Source organism: Ammospiza caudacuta, chromosome 1, assembly GCF_027887145.1.
Source record: "Ammospiza caudacuta isolate bAmmCau1 chromosome 1, bAmmCau1.pri, whole genome shotgun sequence".
Lineage (NCBI taxonomy): Eukaryota > Metazoa > Chordata > Aves > Passeriformes > Passerellidae > Ammospiza > Ammospiza caudacuta.
The window spans coordinates 131,445,373-131,462,194 of record NC_080593.1 but is presented as its reverse complement, the minus strand read 5'-3'; the positions used below and the strand labels follow the sequence as shown (position 1 = coordinate 131,462,194).

Sequence of the window (16,822 nt, the reverse complement as noted above, 5' to 3'; positions counted from 1 at the left end):
GGTTCTGCATTAATTGTTCCCCCTCTGAAGTCCTCCAGGTTTGGGGGTCTATCTGAAACAAATACACTGTTTCAGCAACAGGAGACCCTTGGTTAGATAAATTGGGGTTTTAAACAAATAGAATTCTATATGTGTCATGCTTATCTAGAAGTTTAACTCAGGCAAGTGTAACTTTGTTGTTCATTGCCATTATGTTCTACATTATCATCTGATTTCTTAGAAAAAACAAAACCACACCCACAAGAAACACCTCTTTCCAGCCCCTGTTCCTTGCTCAAAGCCCTTTAAACGGTGCCAAGATTCTTCTGTCTTTTGTGGTTTTAAATGTTATGTAGCTTGTCTGCAATGGAAATAAAGTCATCAAAGAAACATTTTTATACTGTTCCTTAACTCCTCTGCATTTGAGTAGAGGTGCCTTACTCTGAGAAAGTTTTCTCATTCCTCATCCTTGTTTTCCCAGGAGTATGTTGAACCATCTTCACAGGCAACTTCTCCAATCTAAAATTTAACCAGTCAGCACATAAAATTGTTACATGTAACTCAGTCTCTACAGGCCCATCTCAGAGACAGCCCACCCAACATGGGCCACAAGCATTCCTAGTCTGCATCCAGCTCCAGAAAGTGTCCACAGTAAGAACAGCACAGGAGCAGAGTTACTCCCTTAAAAAATTAAAGCAGGAACCAGAACGTGAGGACAAAAGACCAAGTTTTCACACTCCTGTTCAAAGCACCCTTTGGTTCATCTGGTGTGACATGGTTTAGTTTCACACAAGGCAAAATTTTCCAGCTGCAAACATCATCTACCATACAGAAACTGTTCCATGGTGGACAACGCTTGCACGATGTGCCCAGCAATCCTGGTGAGTCCCTACATGCACCTGGTACATTTGCCAGTGCTCCCCTCCTTGACTGTGGATGTGTTGCTCTAAGTCTGAGCAGAAGATTCACATGGTACCCTTCAGTAATCCAAAGCCATTGAAACAAGGAATGTTCCTTCTACATTAATAGAGTTTAGGCCAGACCCTTTGCTAGCTTCTGTTTTTCCCAGAAGTGACCACTGAACATCAGACCTCCAGGAGAGCAGGAGATGGCCTGCTGCTTGTTGACACAGGTGTAATTTTTCTCAAGGGACTAATTCTCACAGAAAATGACAGACCAACTTCCCTGTGGGTGTAAAAGAGGGGCTGTGAAGTAGGAAAGCCTCCTTCAAATAGATCAGACTCATTCTCCACAAGGCATTACATTTGCACCTTCCTTGGTTAGGGTCAAGGTACTTGCTTGGGCAGCTCTTGGCCCAGCCTGCTCCCCTTGGAGGAGTGAGCTGCACAGAGAGGAGAAGGGGCCTTGCTCAGGCAGGGGCCAGCACCCTGCAAGGGTGACATCTAAAAATTTGCAACAGTAGGATTTAGCCTAGGGATATCTTTGCTGTTTATTCAATTTACCTAGTACAATATAGAGTTCATTCTGACAGAAAAAGATTGACCCAGGTTATATATAAAGATCACTTTGCAATTGGTTGCTGTGGCAATTTTTAGACTTTTTACTCATAGATTTCTGAACATCTCATTTTAGTCTGTTTTAATTCACAGTGAGGTGATGACATGGTGTTATGAGATGTTGGCAACTTTTCATTTCTGTGCCTGAAATTAGAGTCCAGAAGGAGTGAAGGGTGTCTCAGAATTGTTGTGACTTGTATCATCATCGTGCTGTCGCATCAATCAAATCATGTCCATTTATGAAAAGAGAGTTCATTAACACAATTAAAAACCAAAAGTAAAATAAAAGTACCCCAGAGATTATGTGTTTCTTGACCTCCTTATGATCTGGTGAACTAATTGTGAGCCTGAAAATTTATTCATTGGTTCCAATGACATTACCTGGTCCAGTCAAACATTCTTCCTAAAGAAATGCCATTGCTTTATTTTGTTATTGGAAGAATCTACCAATTTAGGATTGCTATGTATTGCAAATGCTTCACAATTTCTATTTGATATATGATGGTATTGCAAATATAATAGATTTTCTTTATAATCATAACCCTGGAAATACTTTAAGTCCCCAGAGTCAGGGAGTTTCTGACTACAAAATCTGCAGATGAGCTAAAATCCATCTCAGATTATGGTCCCAGGTTTGAAAGGTGAGGCATGGTCAGATACGTGAGGTTTCTAGAAAGAAGCCAAATCATCTGTTCTTGTTTTTTTAACTTGTTATTGGCATAAACTTTAAAAAATATCTATACTTAAACCAGCCTGTTTTAACTTTACTGTTTTGTTTGAAATAATCTAATTAGGAAATTATGGGTCTCAGTTTTCTACTGCATTAAAACTTTTGAGCTTCACGATTAACAAAACTGGCAATAGATAACAGTATAAGCAACCTTAAATATATTTTGGTTAAATGAGTTCAGGATACATTTTCCTGAAACAAATTTGGCCATGTTCAATACGGCATTACATGTAAACGTCTGGAAAAATCGCCGTGTTTTTCCAAGCAGGAGGCATGAGATTTCTATAATCCATAGTCCCCACCACAGTATTAATTAGCATGGCTCACTAACCAGGGACATAATATTTGTAAATGAAACTCTAGAAGGGCATCAGTAAGGAACAGGATGTTGAAGCCAAATGGAAAACATGAACCAATAAAAAGGCTGAACTAGCTAGAAGTGCAAGCTCAGCCTTTGAAGTTAGTTCAAGTACTGCATGCTTTAATTTTGGTGTAATCTTATGATGGAGGTACAAACAAGAACTCAGAAACAGATTTTGTAACATTTGGCTCAATTGTAGATGAATCAGTTTGTTGATGGTAACCAACAATTGCACAGCCAGAGAAGCTGTGGTCTTTGTTAAACTAGATTGAATAATTGGCTTCAGTGGGAGTTTCGGGTGCAGAGCAAATGAAGTGTCACAGCCCTTGACTCTCGTAAGATTCCTTAGCAGAGGCTAAGCTTTTGCCTTCAGAACAACCTGAATATGGATTCAGAGAACATGAGTCCCTCAAGGGTTCATCTACTCACTCCCCTGCCTCAGTATGGGTCTGAACATACTTAGTCATTCCTGGCAGATGTGCATACCTTATCTGTTTTAAGAGCCCCTCTGATCACAATAAGGATACCAAAAGCTCTCTGGGCAATGCTTAACTGTTGTCCCAGAACACAATCTTTGATTAGTACTACATTACCCTGGCAAGCCCAACTAAAACTATGTATTTCTTTGTTTTGGTTTGTTATTTTTTTAATACACTTTCATGTGGAACTCCAGTGACAAAGCTGTGCTCTTCTGGTGTTTCACTCAAAAAAAAATTCACTGTTTTTTTTCCTTTGGACAGCTTTCTGAAGGCCTACTATTGCCAGGTGCTGAGCATCTCTGGAGACATGAATTAAGAGAACGAGTTTCAATACATTCAGCAAATTACAGGATCAGGCAGCCAGGAGTTAAGATGATCTTTGAACTTGAAAGTCATAACTGGAAAATGAACATAATCATACACACTCCCCTTTTTTAGATCAAGTACTCACTTCATTAGCTTGAAAATAGTAAATAATTTATTGTAGTCTTTAGCGAATAGCCCAACACATGCTGTTAATTACTTTCTCATTTGGGAGAAGAAACACAGCAAAAGTTAATTTTTTTCCTGCATATGCTTTCTAGAAGAACTCCCCAAAAATGCTTTTTTTTTTCAGCAGCCATGCAGACCTCTGGAAGGAGCCATATTCCTCAACAAAGCAAGTGTAATGGCTCTGTTTCTCAAATGCAAGTGACTACAGACACAAACATTGTAATGAAACAAAGACTTTAATTTAAAAAAAATAACAGAGAGGAAAATGGTTGAAATATTGTATTAGAAAAAAAAAGTTATATATATACACCAAACTTAAACCCTATGCAATTATGACGGTTAAAGAGTTTACCAAAGAAGGTAATTTTATGCATTTGTTGGACTCTGTGAGTATATATATATATATATAAAAATATATACATATATGCACATATACACACATATGCACATACAAAACAGCAAGGGTGTAAATTATTCTAGAGATGTGATAGATTCAATTCCCAAAGTACCATTTTCAGGAGTGGTATGCAAGCCAATCAGAGTCTGGGGTTTACAAACCCAGCGCTGGGTTGGGTCTTGCAGCTGGGATGAAATCCATTGAGTTGTCTATGGATGAAAACTACTAAGAATGCTATAAGCTTGTTGGTTGCATTTACTGAGCTATAGTCACCATGGCCTATTGTAGTGAATAATTCCAGGGAAATCTCTGTATTTACTCACTTAGTCAGATGGGGAATATTGCATAAGCCATTGTGTGCCTGTGCATTCCTTGAGTGTGATGCTGTGGTCTTTTTCTTGCTTGCCGTGTCATTTGTTTAATTTAACTGTCTCATTAATGGCAAAATTGCTTTGCTTTGTTCAGAAATCCTATTCTGAGAAGCAAGTATTACTTTCTTCTTTAACTTCTTGCCAACAAAATATTTTCAAATGCATGTGGTGCAGAGGAATCGTACAAGATAGTTTGAGAGCAAAAAGAAGTATCTAAAATTAAAAGCACAAATCCACTTACTACATTCCCATTTTTCCTTTGACATGAAATGAAATCTTAACGTGAGAAGTGCACACAGTTCATCAGCATACTCTGGGCAAAAACATAATTAACATGTGGATTGAGCAAAGCTGTTGTCAACACTTTCACATATGTTACCATGAAACTAAAATATTTTAATTAGTAGAGAAATAGAGGAAAATCCAAGTAAATACAGCCTGTGCTTGACATAAAAATTAGCTTGAGTCTATGAATATTAAAAACAAGAGACTCTCATCTCTACTTTAAGTATCCTTACCGTACTAGGACAGCTTAGTGAGTCCTGCATAATTCAAATCTGCTCCAGTGCTCTGATAAATAATTACTTGACAGAGGAGTGTCCACTGTGGTCATTGTGCAAATGCTTTACTAAATCATTGGTAGAAATAAAAATGTGTGAGTTCTATGGCGGGTCGGTAGAAAGTGTAGACTTTGGTGTTTTGTAATGATGCCATTTGATGCACTGACAGAACCTTTTTTTGAAGGCTACATTATAAGAGGAGAAAATAAAAGAAAACTATGTAGCAGTACCATGTGGCTTCTGATTTGGGAACTACAATTTAGCCTATTACACAGGGACCTGTTCCAAAAGTGCACATTCAGACAACCATGCATGAAGGAGTTAGAAACACAGATGTGAATTATAACTCCCTGAAATCCTCGGAGTGCTCAAAATTAGGTGGGTGTGAATTGTAAGTACAGATCCAGAGCTAAAATTTTTGTTCAAATCTGTCTTTCCCTAACATTTTTACAGCAACTATTGAATGTATTAAAACCAACAATGTTCCATAAGCTTAAAAAAATACTAGTTAACCCCATCTTAGCTGTATTCAGACATGATTCACAATGTCTGGCTAAAAACATTTCTATAAAAAGGTAGTAACAAAAATCACCAGTTGAATGTAATGGGACAGTTTAAATAGGTCAAATTTAAGCCAAATTACTGCAGTTTAACTGGCCACATGCAGCTTCACAGTGATCACTTAGACTCAGCATTTAACATTAGAAACATAAATAATTAAAGGGTTTTCTTTTCCGAGTTTGGGACAGAACTTTGGAACATCTGTTCTCTCTTCAGTCCTTTTTACACATGCTAAATCAACATTTCTGACTAGAACAATGGTGTTAGCTGGGACCGGGGCTGGCCATTTCACAAGCATACAAGAAGCAGAGGATGGAAAATGTACCTGGAACACTGAACTGGGCTAAAGGCACAGAAGGAGCAATGAAGGAGCACCTGCCATTTTTCAGTGCTTTCAACAGCAGGAAACCAAGGGGCCCAAATAGATGCAAATATCCAGTTCATCGATGCTTTTATCTGTAGATTTCATTGCTGCAGGTTTCTCTTTTTTAAGTCAAACATGTTTGCAAAGTGAATCACAATTATTCTTCTCATGTAAATGATGTAGAAGGTGTGGCACAAATCAGTCTGGCCTTGGCCATCCCATACTGTATAATAAGACTGGGTCTGCTCCACCACTACTGTATCTGCAAAACACCTCTCCCCATTGCTGATCTCAATATCTGATGACTAAAAACCAGATTTTCACACCTTGAAGGAGTCAAATGAAACCACAGTTAGTGGTCCGAGACAGCTCCCCATTAACAGGACTTTAAGAAATAGCCATTAAAAAGGGATCATGAGGAGTACAGAGGCAATGGCAGAGCAGCCTTGCACAGACTCAAAGGAAAAAGCACTTTGCCCCTTTTAAGTGGTCTGGTCATGGCTACTACCACTCCTGTAAACTGACAGAAGTGTGCACCTTAGTAACATAATGCAGCACTATGTAGTTTCAGGAATTTATCTCACGGTCTGATATTTTATGTCATGCAGCAGAAGAGAAATCAAAGCAAAATGTATAAAGCCCCTTCTGAAGCACAAAATCAGAGCTTGTGTTGATGGCAAAAGTATTTGAATGAGCAATTTCGGGACTACACTCTCAAAAATTATAAATTGCTTTAATAAATATGTCAGGTCTGATAAGAAAAAAGTGAAATACACAGTAATAGCATCTTAATGTAAATATTTATGAATTTAAATTACATCTTTTAAAATCCAAAATAATAGTTCTATTATTATAGTCCATTAATTGGGAGTAAACATCAAAAGTAAGACTGAATGAGTATGATTGCATTGTGTATTTTAATACTACTAGCATACATCTATCCAGAAGTTTTCTAGGTTTGCAAGTTTATGGAAAAGAGAATTGGTTTTATTGTCTGTAACAGCAAACTTCCCAGAGAACTGTTGTTCTGCTGTAGAGACTTCTGAGTGTCACAAAGTATAAGTACTCAAAATAAACAAGGAATAAATTTTAATTGTCTGAAGGGAGAGGTGCTGGGGTTGTTGAGAAAAACTTTTCTAGCTCTTTAAAACTGCTGAGTTCACATAGGTGGTAAATCAGCAACCTGAGAGAGAATAGATCTCAAGAGTAAGACAAAAAGACAATAGCAGTACAAGTATTCTGAAGTTATACAGAATCACCATTCAGAGTAATAATGTTTAGTCAGTACTCAGACTCCCTGCTGGAACTGGTCCCTTGGGATGAGACTTAAACCACTATTCCATTTCTGGTGTATCACAAAATAGCAATTCTAGGGTATCTGCCATTGCATTAGATTAGATCCAGTAACCCAGAAATTTAAGGGTCCCTGTCTCTTAATGTATTCTCTGTTCAATTGCCCAGTATTTCTTTAAAATTGACACATAAAATGAAAATGATGATATACCATGTAGCTCTAGCATTGCTGATACATGTGACCCTTCTCATTGTGTCCTGAAGACATGGCCTTGGCAGTAAAACAGCGCACGTGTGTCTACATACACCCAGATGTTTCAGCTGCCACAGAGACAGAACAGCAAACTAGATTGAGAGTAAACTTCAGTTTGCAGCACTTGGTGTGAATAGGGCCAGTTTGAAAAATTCTATTCACAAATTAAGTACTTCTTTTTAAGTTTCATTAACATGTATAGTGTTAATGAACACAACTGTCTGGGACAGTCGTTTTTTGCATGAGGTAAATTTGCTGGTAAATTGTTGTTCACTAGTTGGCAAGGCTGGAACATTCACAAGGAGTTTTAGCATTTGTAACAAATATCTGGATAATATTTTTAATTTTTTTAAGTAATCCAAGTATTACTCTTGTCAGAACTACAAGTATAAAATAAGCAATGTCTGCACATTACTTAACTGCCTCAAAATTCCATGAAGGCAAGAATACAGCAACAAAAACAGCCTGCCATGCTCCAGCATTTGGTTGCATGCACTGTACTGACCACAGCAGTAGAAGGTGGCCTTCCATGTGCTTTTTAGGGTGACATACATCACTGCATTTATGGCACTTCATGATTCTTTGCCTTTCACATTAATGAGTGGTAGGCCACACAACACCACATGTGCTTTGCTCACTACAAGATGCTGCATTCCAACCTCTTCAGATGTATTGAACATTAAAGTTTACTGCATTTGTGAAATTTAGGAAAACATTAAAAGCAGGGAAAGAATTTTATGTTTTACTCCCTTGTACCTTCCACCAAAAACATATTTTTCAGGTAACTCAAACACGGAACGAGTGCAGACAAGCATGAAGCAAACTCTGAACCATGGGCAAAAGCAGGAAATGAACCAATGATCTCCCTTGCTTCTCCTGTAAGAATATATGATCAGGACAACTACATCCATAAAAGAAAGTGTATTTCTTCCCTGCCAGCCTGTCTCCAGCAGGAGACAGTTCCATCCCTAACTCAGGGCTAATCCTTGGGAACGGCTCACTGGAGCTTGCTGATCAGCCTTTCTTTTACATGCGTTACACACATGTGGGGGAGAATGGAGCCAACAGCTTTGTGGCTGGGCACTGGTTTTTAAAGAGGTCTGAAGAATGTGTAGAGGTCTAGTATCATCCTGTCTCTTGCCTAGTAGTTAATTCTTCCCCTTCCCCCTTTTAATTTCTCAATTAAGCCTTGGTCCTTAGTCCCCACATCTACTGTGTCCCAAGTCTTTTGGAATGCAGCATCTTAGAAACTTCTTAGAAGTAGGGAGAGCTATGCAAGAGCAACCCTCTGTTGACTAATGTCTTGGGACTAATGATATTGTATATAAGGTCCCAATCCCATCTGTGTCCTGAGAGATTTTAATCCTTTCTTGTGGATCAAAACTCAGAAACAGAAGGTGAACTTTGAAACAGGAATCAGACTGAACTGGGAGGAAACAACAAGAACATCTGCCTCTATAATAACTCAGAGACCTCATGAATTATCCTTGATGAACAGAAGCTCTGTGAATTGCATAGTGAGAGCACAGTGTGCCAAAACACCCTGCTTCAGGGCTGTCAGTTCAAGGCAGTGTTTTACTTATTCATTAGATCAGGCACTGAAGAACTGGGCTTGATTATAAGATGTTTAAGGTGGAGACTACCTAGTAGTTTGCACCATGCATACTTCGGTGGAATCCCACTGCAATTTGAGCCTCAAGGGGTATTATTAAATTATAAACACAAGAGCCAGTGTCACAATCAGGTTGAAATAGAACACATTGGAACATGTTTATTTTCTAGCCTTGATCTCCTGGTTCTTAATAATATTACAAGTCATCATCTTTGCTCTGGAATTGTAAGAACAAACCTTGCAAGCACATTACATTTGTGTCTCCTGGCCACCTCCATTGAATGTCTCTGCATTCTCTCCTCAGAGAGATTTTGATGTGCCTGAAAAGGTAACAAAATGTCATTGCTGTGTTCAGCCAGTTGGAATAATCAGAACAGTTCTTCAATTAATGCATCAGCTCAAATTGGGAAAATCAATTTATTGCAAATTAGAGTAAGTCATTACTAATTCAGGTAGTGGGAGACAGAGGGAAAGAAAATAAGAACATATACACACTTAGAGAAAACACTTTTCCTCCATGTTTCCCAGGTTCAAGTTCACTCCAAGCACCTCTCCTCCCCTCCTTGTAACCATCACTGGTTGCACTCTGTCCCTTTGGTGAGGCACTGGGAAGTTCCTTCTTCCTACTATTTTCCTCTGCTGCAACATCAATCCTCCACAGGCTGCAGGGAATATCTGCTCCACCACAGAGCACCTCCTCCTCTTCCTCAACTTTCTCCTCAACCTCTTCCTCTTACACCTTCACCTCTGCCCTTTGTGTTCCCTTTGTTCTTTATCACTCCTTTTATTTCTTCCTCCACTCTCTGGCTTTCTTTGCTCTTTCTGAAATGTGTTTCCCCAAGGTGCCCCCATCTTGGCTGAGGGATCAGCCATGTCCTGTGATGGGTCCTTGGAAGAAACTGGGACTGGCTGTGCCTAGCACATGGCAGCCCTGGCCTTTCTCACAGGCCTCCTGCTGCCAGCCTTGCCACCTATCCCTAATAGACCAGGTGTGACCTGCTCTGTTACACGGTGGAGGGAAGATGCCCCATCAAAAGCATTCATGGCCTTGTGTAGCTGTCTCACATTACCAGCAGAGTGGTCAGATCACTATAGGATAGCTGGCAGGCAAATTTCCAGAGGCATTAGAGAGTGGGCTGCAACTGAGCCTGGTGGGAGGGACCTCACAGGACCTCAACTTTCTCATTGTGTTAGTCTGTACCACAGCCTGGTGCCTGGCAGGAATGCAGCTCTCCGGTCTGGAATAGCCAGGGCTGGCTGGGCTGGGCTGGGCTGCAGCAAGGGGGGCAGGTGCCCTGTGGGCCCAGCTGGAGGCTTCCCAGCCACAGAGCAGGAGCAGAGGCCCTGCACCAGGACTCCACAGGGAGCAGAACAGTGGTGAGAAGGCAAAGGTGTGTGGAATACAGGCGCACCTGCGAGGTGCAGGAGGCCCCAGGTGGATGGATTACTTTAACTGCAACTGTAGAACATGGTAAGAGGGCAGACAGAGAATGGGAGGGAAGACCAAGGAATGCTGCAGTTTTCTGTGAAGTCATTTTCAGAAAATGCTGCCACAGGAAGATTATTTTCAGACACTTGAAATTTTAGGAGGACTAGTGAGGGCAGGACACCAAGTTGCCTAACATAGCAGTGCCAAGTACAGAATTAGAAGAGGAAGGAGGAGCAGAGAAGGAAAGCAGCAATATTCCAAGTCCTATTAATTTTTTTAAGTCCACCTAATTTCAACATTGGCTTTAAAAGACTAAAAAAACAAACCTCTAGAGGATTCTTCCTTCTAGTAATTTAAGCCTTGAAGCAAAATCTGGTTTTCTATCTTTATCAATTTTTTTTTTTTTTTTTTTGCTGTCCCACTTCTTTCTCTCAGTCTAATATTTAATTGGCTTTGGCAGAGGTGATCTATTGCTAGTTCTGTGTCAGGTTCTTGACAGTAACTTCAGAGGGTCTGAGATTTCTCCAGTCATCTCATATTCCTATTTAAAAAATCTTAACTGGAAAGCTTAGATAACCTAATTTCAGAGACTGCCATTTTGCAACAAAATTCCATCTGGTCAACATTAGATCCGCTAACCATGGCTGACATGAAAAATAAGCTTGTTTTCATATGGAGGCTGTACAGCTTCAGTTAAACATGATTTGGAGCAGGATAACTTGCTACTAATGAGCATCAGCACTGGCAGCAGAAAAACTGGCTTTTAAGAATTCATATTTCAAAGCACACTTGTTGTCAGTCTGGTACTCACTTCCTGCTTCTTGGGAAGATTCAGAATTTAGGCTTTGTAGGAATGGTGGCTTTTACAAAACTTTCAGGTTTCCGGGAGGACATAGACAAATAACCTGCATTTGGAAAAAAAATTAAAATTATGTGAAACTGAAGGAAGTGAATATTACATAGTGCTATTGCTACTACTAAATGGATGTTTTAAATGAATAAACAAACAGGTCATAATATCCTTGGCAAAGACCTACAAGGATATTCACAGCTGAAACAAGGATGAAGCAATGCGTCCAAAAACATACTGACAGAATGTGAGAAAGAGGTTTCAGCATCTGCTTGAAAGTTAGCTGATGAAGCACAAGAAGCCAGGGAGGTGAAATGTGTATGCAATTGCCACATCACTGCAGAATGAAGAAATGGCTTTATTCCTCTCTGCAGCAGGACCTGTGTTGTAAAGGCAGTGCAAAGATACCCTACAACTTTTACTTTTTCTTTCTTAGAAAATATACCACTCATGAGTACAGCCCAGAGAGCAACTCCCCTACAGACAGCAAAAGAGAGCCAGAGGTTTCTGTACACAACCCCGAAGAAGAGCAAGCAAAGTCCTTGTACTGCAAGGACACAAGTACACCTATGCTCTAAGCTTGTCCTGCTCAACTACAGAGCTTGGTTAATAACCTGCAGGGAGTGATGATGAGGAGGTTTTCTGCAGATCTTCTTGCCTTTTGATGAGTATTCTTTCCTGCTCCAAGGCTTCTATGTACTTGGAATAGGACCAGGAAGCCTGCAAGAACCATCAAAAACCATCACCCTTCAGGTCACATCACTGTAGCTTCTGATCCATTTCAACAGTAAGATAAAAAACTTTATGTTATATTCCTATTACTGACTAATTACAAATATTAAGAAGATTTTTTAAAAATTACAATATTGGAATAATGGGAAAAAGAGTATTCCTGTAAATAAGTAAATCTCAAAACACCATGATTTAAGCAAGTTTGACAGATACAATGTTTATATTTATTCTTCATCCCTAGTCTGAGTGTTATTCTCTCTCCTTTCTTCTTCAAAAGCAAAGCAGCAGATCTTTACCCTCCCAAATATCATTTGTGCTATCAAGGACTTAATTTTATCTCTGTGCTACACCCTTAGTCCTCCCCTTGGACTATGACTACTCTGTTTGACATAAACTCAAACCAGCAACTGATTTGTGGGGTGGAGAGGAAATACATATAAGAAAAGCTGTTTCTAGCTTATGTCCTTTCACTGAAGGTCTCATGAGCCTCACAGCTCCTTCTGCCTGCCCTCTCCAGCAGAATGCTGCTACTGCTAGAGGCAGATCAACTGGAGATGCCATCCTTTCCTTTTCTAAGGAAAAAATACTGCTTTTAAAGAAAACAACCACACTTCAGATTGCATGTAAATAATAGGTTGCCTTTCCAAAACAGGATGAGAACTGCACTTTTTTTTGGCCTGGTTTTTATCTTATGGCAGGAGAAGTTTGGAGCAAATTTGTCATATCATGATGCAGTAAGAACTTCTATCACCTTCCTATTGTAGGAAGGGGCTTGCAGAAGGGCTTATTGTTTATTAAGCCCTCTTTTTGAGGGTTTAAATGTATACCAGGGATGTACTGCCTTGCTCAACTCACTTTTTTTTTTTTAATAGGTATGAGCAAAAGTAAAAAGGTCTGCTTAAGGGTAAGAGTGTAAGCTTATCTATGCAATTCACACAATTCAGATTTTGGGGGTATTTCATGGTACCTTTTTCTATATTCTGCTCTCCACTACCATAATGTTGTGGGAAGAGCTCTATGGAATACAAGCAGTGGCCAAAGTGTGATTTACTCCTGATTCTCATGACATATCTGTGCTTATGTGGTTGCACAGGTTCCCTGTTATGTTCTGGCAATGCCAACTCAGCCATGAATGATCCCTTGATATGTCCAATGTAGCATGTCTGGTTTTCCCATTTCCAGCTAAAATAACTGTTACCTTTTCACTACTGATTTGATGCATTGTCAGAGTTGTTATGGAAGAAGTCTTGAAGTGGTTTTCAAATACCTAGATTTTCAAATACCTAGATTTTCTAAAGCAGTTCAGCTTCAGTTTTTGACATATGACCAGAACAGGACTCTAGCCTAAACCAAATTCTTTCAGGATATAAATTTCCCAAATAATGAAAAGCTTCTTATTCCAGAACTGAACTACCTTTTCTTCAATTTATCTTTAAATATAGATTCTTTTTTTAATCCATATACCATAAGATCTTAACATTCTGTTAGCTGTTAATACTACTCAGAACCTACATCTTAAAAAAAAATTAATAAAGAACAAAAAAAATCACCTGTAAGACAGGTAAACTTAAAACAGCAAAGCTAATGGTAGAGAAATGAACAGATATTGAAGAACCATCTGACAGCAGTATTCAAAACCAAACTTCCCCTTCCCCTTTTCCCAAGATTATTTTATCTCTCTTGAATAACATCTGTAGGAACATGTATTATTTACCTTCCTCCCCGGTCCTTCTACAGGTGCTAAAGCTGTTGATGATTTTCTCTTAACATCAAGCTCATCTAGCAAAACACTCTTTGGCAGTTGAGTCAAGGGCTTGAGCTGAGTCAAGGGCTCAGGCTGAGTCAAGGGCTTGAGCTGAGTCAAGGACTTGAGTTGAGTCAAGGACTTGGGTTGACTCAAGAACTTGGGTTGAGTCAAGGACTTGGGTTGAGTCAAGGACTTGGGTTGAGCCAAATTAATGAGTTTTTTTCCCGCTTCTTTGCCCTGCAAAAAACCTCATAATTAGATGTGAACAATAGTTATAGAGCTAAAGTAAAAAGCAAAGTCTGAGGAACCAAAAATTGTCATTGGAAATGAGATAGTATCATTTGCAGTAATGTTTTGTAATGCTTAGCTTCATAATTCATCATACTGAGCATACTTTAAAGTAGCAGCTGCTTTTTTAAAGCATTTCTTTGTTCTAGTTTATGTTTCCTGTCCTCTACACTCCTACAGACATCTTTCTTTCAGATTCAATACCTGCTCCAAAATATAGCTAGGTGACAGGTCAGATCTGCAACAGAATATATTTTAAGGACAGAGAGAACATTGCGAGCCTCTAATTTGGCCTCAGGTATAAAATGTAGAATGCAAGATTCGTCGTGATTAATTCCAGCTTGGTCCAGTAGCTGTGTATGAACTACAACTATACAAGTTAGGAAAACAGGCAATGTACAATCTACAGTGAAGAACAAGGTATTGTAACCCTTGGCAAACTGCTCTGGTGATTAACTGTTTGTCATTTTCATGTTGGTTTGTTTCTACTTTGCACATTCTGTTTGATGATCCCAAAACTCTTCATAAACATCAATTCGATGTTCATATTTGACATCACAAAGAGCTCTCTCCAAGAGCTGAGTAATATAACCCTCCCATGTTCCAAGAGACAAAGTGAGGGGAAAAAAGGGGATCAAATTGTTCCCAAAGTCACTTAGTAAGTCCCTGAAAGCTCTGGAAAAGGATCACTCTGTCTCATTTCCTTGCTCCCAAAGTTCCTTTTCCTTTGTCATAATGCCCACTGTCCTATGAACCCACCAGCTGTAAGAGTGACTTCTGGGTACAGAGCTGCCCAGGCAGTGTGATGCTGATCTTCTCTTCAGAAACAGGCTCAGTAGCTTCTGTGGCACACTCATTTCGTGGAATGGGGATGCCAATGCAAACACAGAGCCATTGTGAATACTACTGCACTGCAGTTTATGTTTGCTGGCTCTCTCAATGAGAATGGTGAATTAAGCAAGGTCTTTAAAAATGACTTCTCATAATAAATTAAGCAACGTTATAGTGGATTTAGATCCCATGCCATTACACCACTTACTAACAAATAAGCTTATTGCTAAGAGACATAGCAGAAACACAGAAAAGGAAAATAATGTTGATGGCTTTCTTTGATAAGGACATGGAAGGAGTATGTACAAATCTACAATGTAAGTTAAAGCTAAAAATTTAAAGCTATTTTGTGCACTTGAAAGCAAAAAAAATCCAAAATCTATTTTGGAGATAAAATGCAATCATGTATACAACAAAATACTAGTACTGGCATCAAGGCAGTCTGAAAGAAGTGACTTATATATTTGAAAGTATGTGGATGTGCATCTAGCAGCTAACAAAGGAGAAAGTCCATTGCCAGGATGAGTTCTACTCTTTGGTAGACTTTGCCCCTTAAATAACAAATAGGCACACAAAAAATATTGAGATAGTCAAACAATACCAAGTTATGCATCATTGCTCAGTGAACAGCTCCTTGTCTGCCCATTTTTTCCACTATACTTCATGAAAGTCCAACTCTTATCTGTTCAGTTCTAAAACTGAGGTGAGCACAGGTAGATTCAGTGCCCCAGGGACATGTGTAAAGGAAGAAGAAAGCAAATTCCTCCCCCAGGAGTATGGTTGTTCTGTTTGAGATAAACCCAAAATAGCAACTGATCTGTGGGGTGGAGAGGAGATATATATATATATATATATATATATATATAAAAAGTTGTTTCTAACCCTTGCCAGAGCTTTGCTCTTGTTCAATGAGCCTGGTTGGGCAGAGGAAGATAGTCCTTCTTTTCATTGCCAAGAAATCATCACCTTCCACAAGCCAACAAGTGAACCTGCTGTGGCTCATGTTAGATGAAAGTTATCAGTATCCTTCAGGGATACTGCATCATTTGAATAATGCTGTCACTGAGAGGAGAGAAATCTCAAGATTTCCCAGGCAAGAGAACAGGAAATGGCAAATTCTTTAAACAATAACAGAAAGAAAAAAGGATTTTACTATACTGGAAAAAATTATGTGTTGCACCCATTCTTTAAGAGATTTTAAAAGGTAACTGGTTTACTGATTTTTTTTTTTTTTGTGAGAAGAATAGCGTACAAACTGTTTACAAAGCTGTATTCTCTGCTTGTCATTTTCTTCAATTTCTTACTCTATTTCTCTGCTTAGAAGCATAATTCACCATTCCGATTTGCTCTCCATAAAAGCTAGGCTTTTGCCCTCCTGCCTAATATTTCTTCTTTATTCCTTGATCTTGATCAGAAATCTCATAGACAGGCAACAAACAGATGGAAAATAAGTCTGTGAAAATGTAAAAGTTTGTTACTTTGAAATATTTCACTCTTGCACTATAAGTGTTGCCAATGGCCTTGGCAGACATATATATATGGAGACATTGTGCTCTGGAGAAAGTAAGATGAGTTCTTGGATTTTAGACTTCCCTTGACATCGCTGTGTGGCCTTGAGTAATGCTTCACTGGTCCTCAGCTTTCATGTGCATAAGAAAAATAACAATGCATATATGTTCTTGTGGGCCTATGACCTGTGTGGCTCACATCACGTGGAACATCTCCACACATCTACATGGCATTTAGAATACATCAAGGTCTCTGTAATGCTACTTATTATAGTCTGCAAGTCCAGTAATTTCTCTGTCCTTAAAAGAATGTTCTCTCCTCAAAGCTTGCCAAACAATTGTATTTAATAAAAAATAAACTTTTTCAAAGCCTATAATCAATAGAAAAAAAAGTCCATTATATTTTAATTTTAAAAATCCAAGAAAAACAATTTTACAAACAAGCATTCCATTGTAGAGGTCACAGTT

At 39.0% G+C, this 16,822-nt stretch overlaps 1 protein-coding gene across 1 annotated transcript in view; it reads right to left on the bottom strand.

Moving 5' to 3' along the window:
- Positions 1–9,050: 9,050 nt before the first annotated feature.
- RGS22 (regulator of G protein signaling 22) overlaps positions 9,051–16,822 on the bottom strand; it is a 60,088-nt gene continuing 52,316 nt past the window's right edge. The window contains exons 24-27 of the mRNA XM_058814395.1: positions 13,695–13,964; positions 11,863–11,968; positions 11,210–11,303; positions 9,051–9,289 (exon numbers count right to left, since the gene is read on the bottom strand). Coding sequence (XP_058670378.1) covers positions 11,230–11,303; positions 11,863–11,968; positions 13,695–13,964 — 450 coding nt within the window. The 3' untranslated portion in view covers positions 9,051–9,289; positions 11,210–11,229. The remainder of the gene's footprint in view (positions 9,290–11,209; positions 11,304–11,862; positions 11,969–13,694; positions 13,965–16,822) is intronic.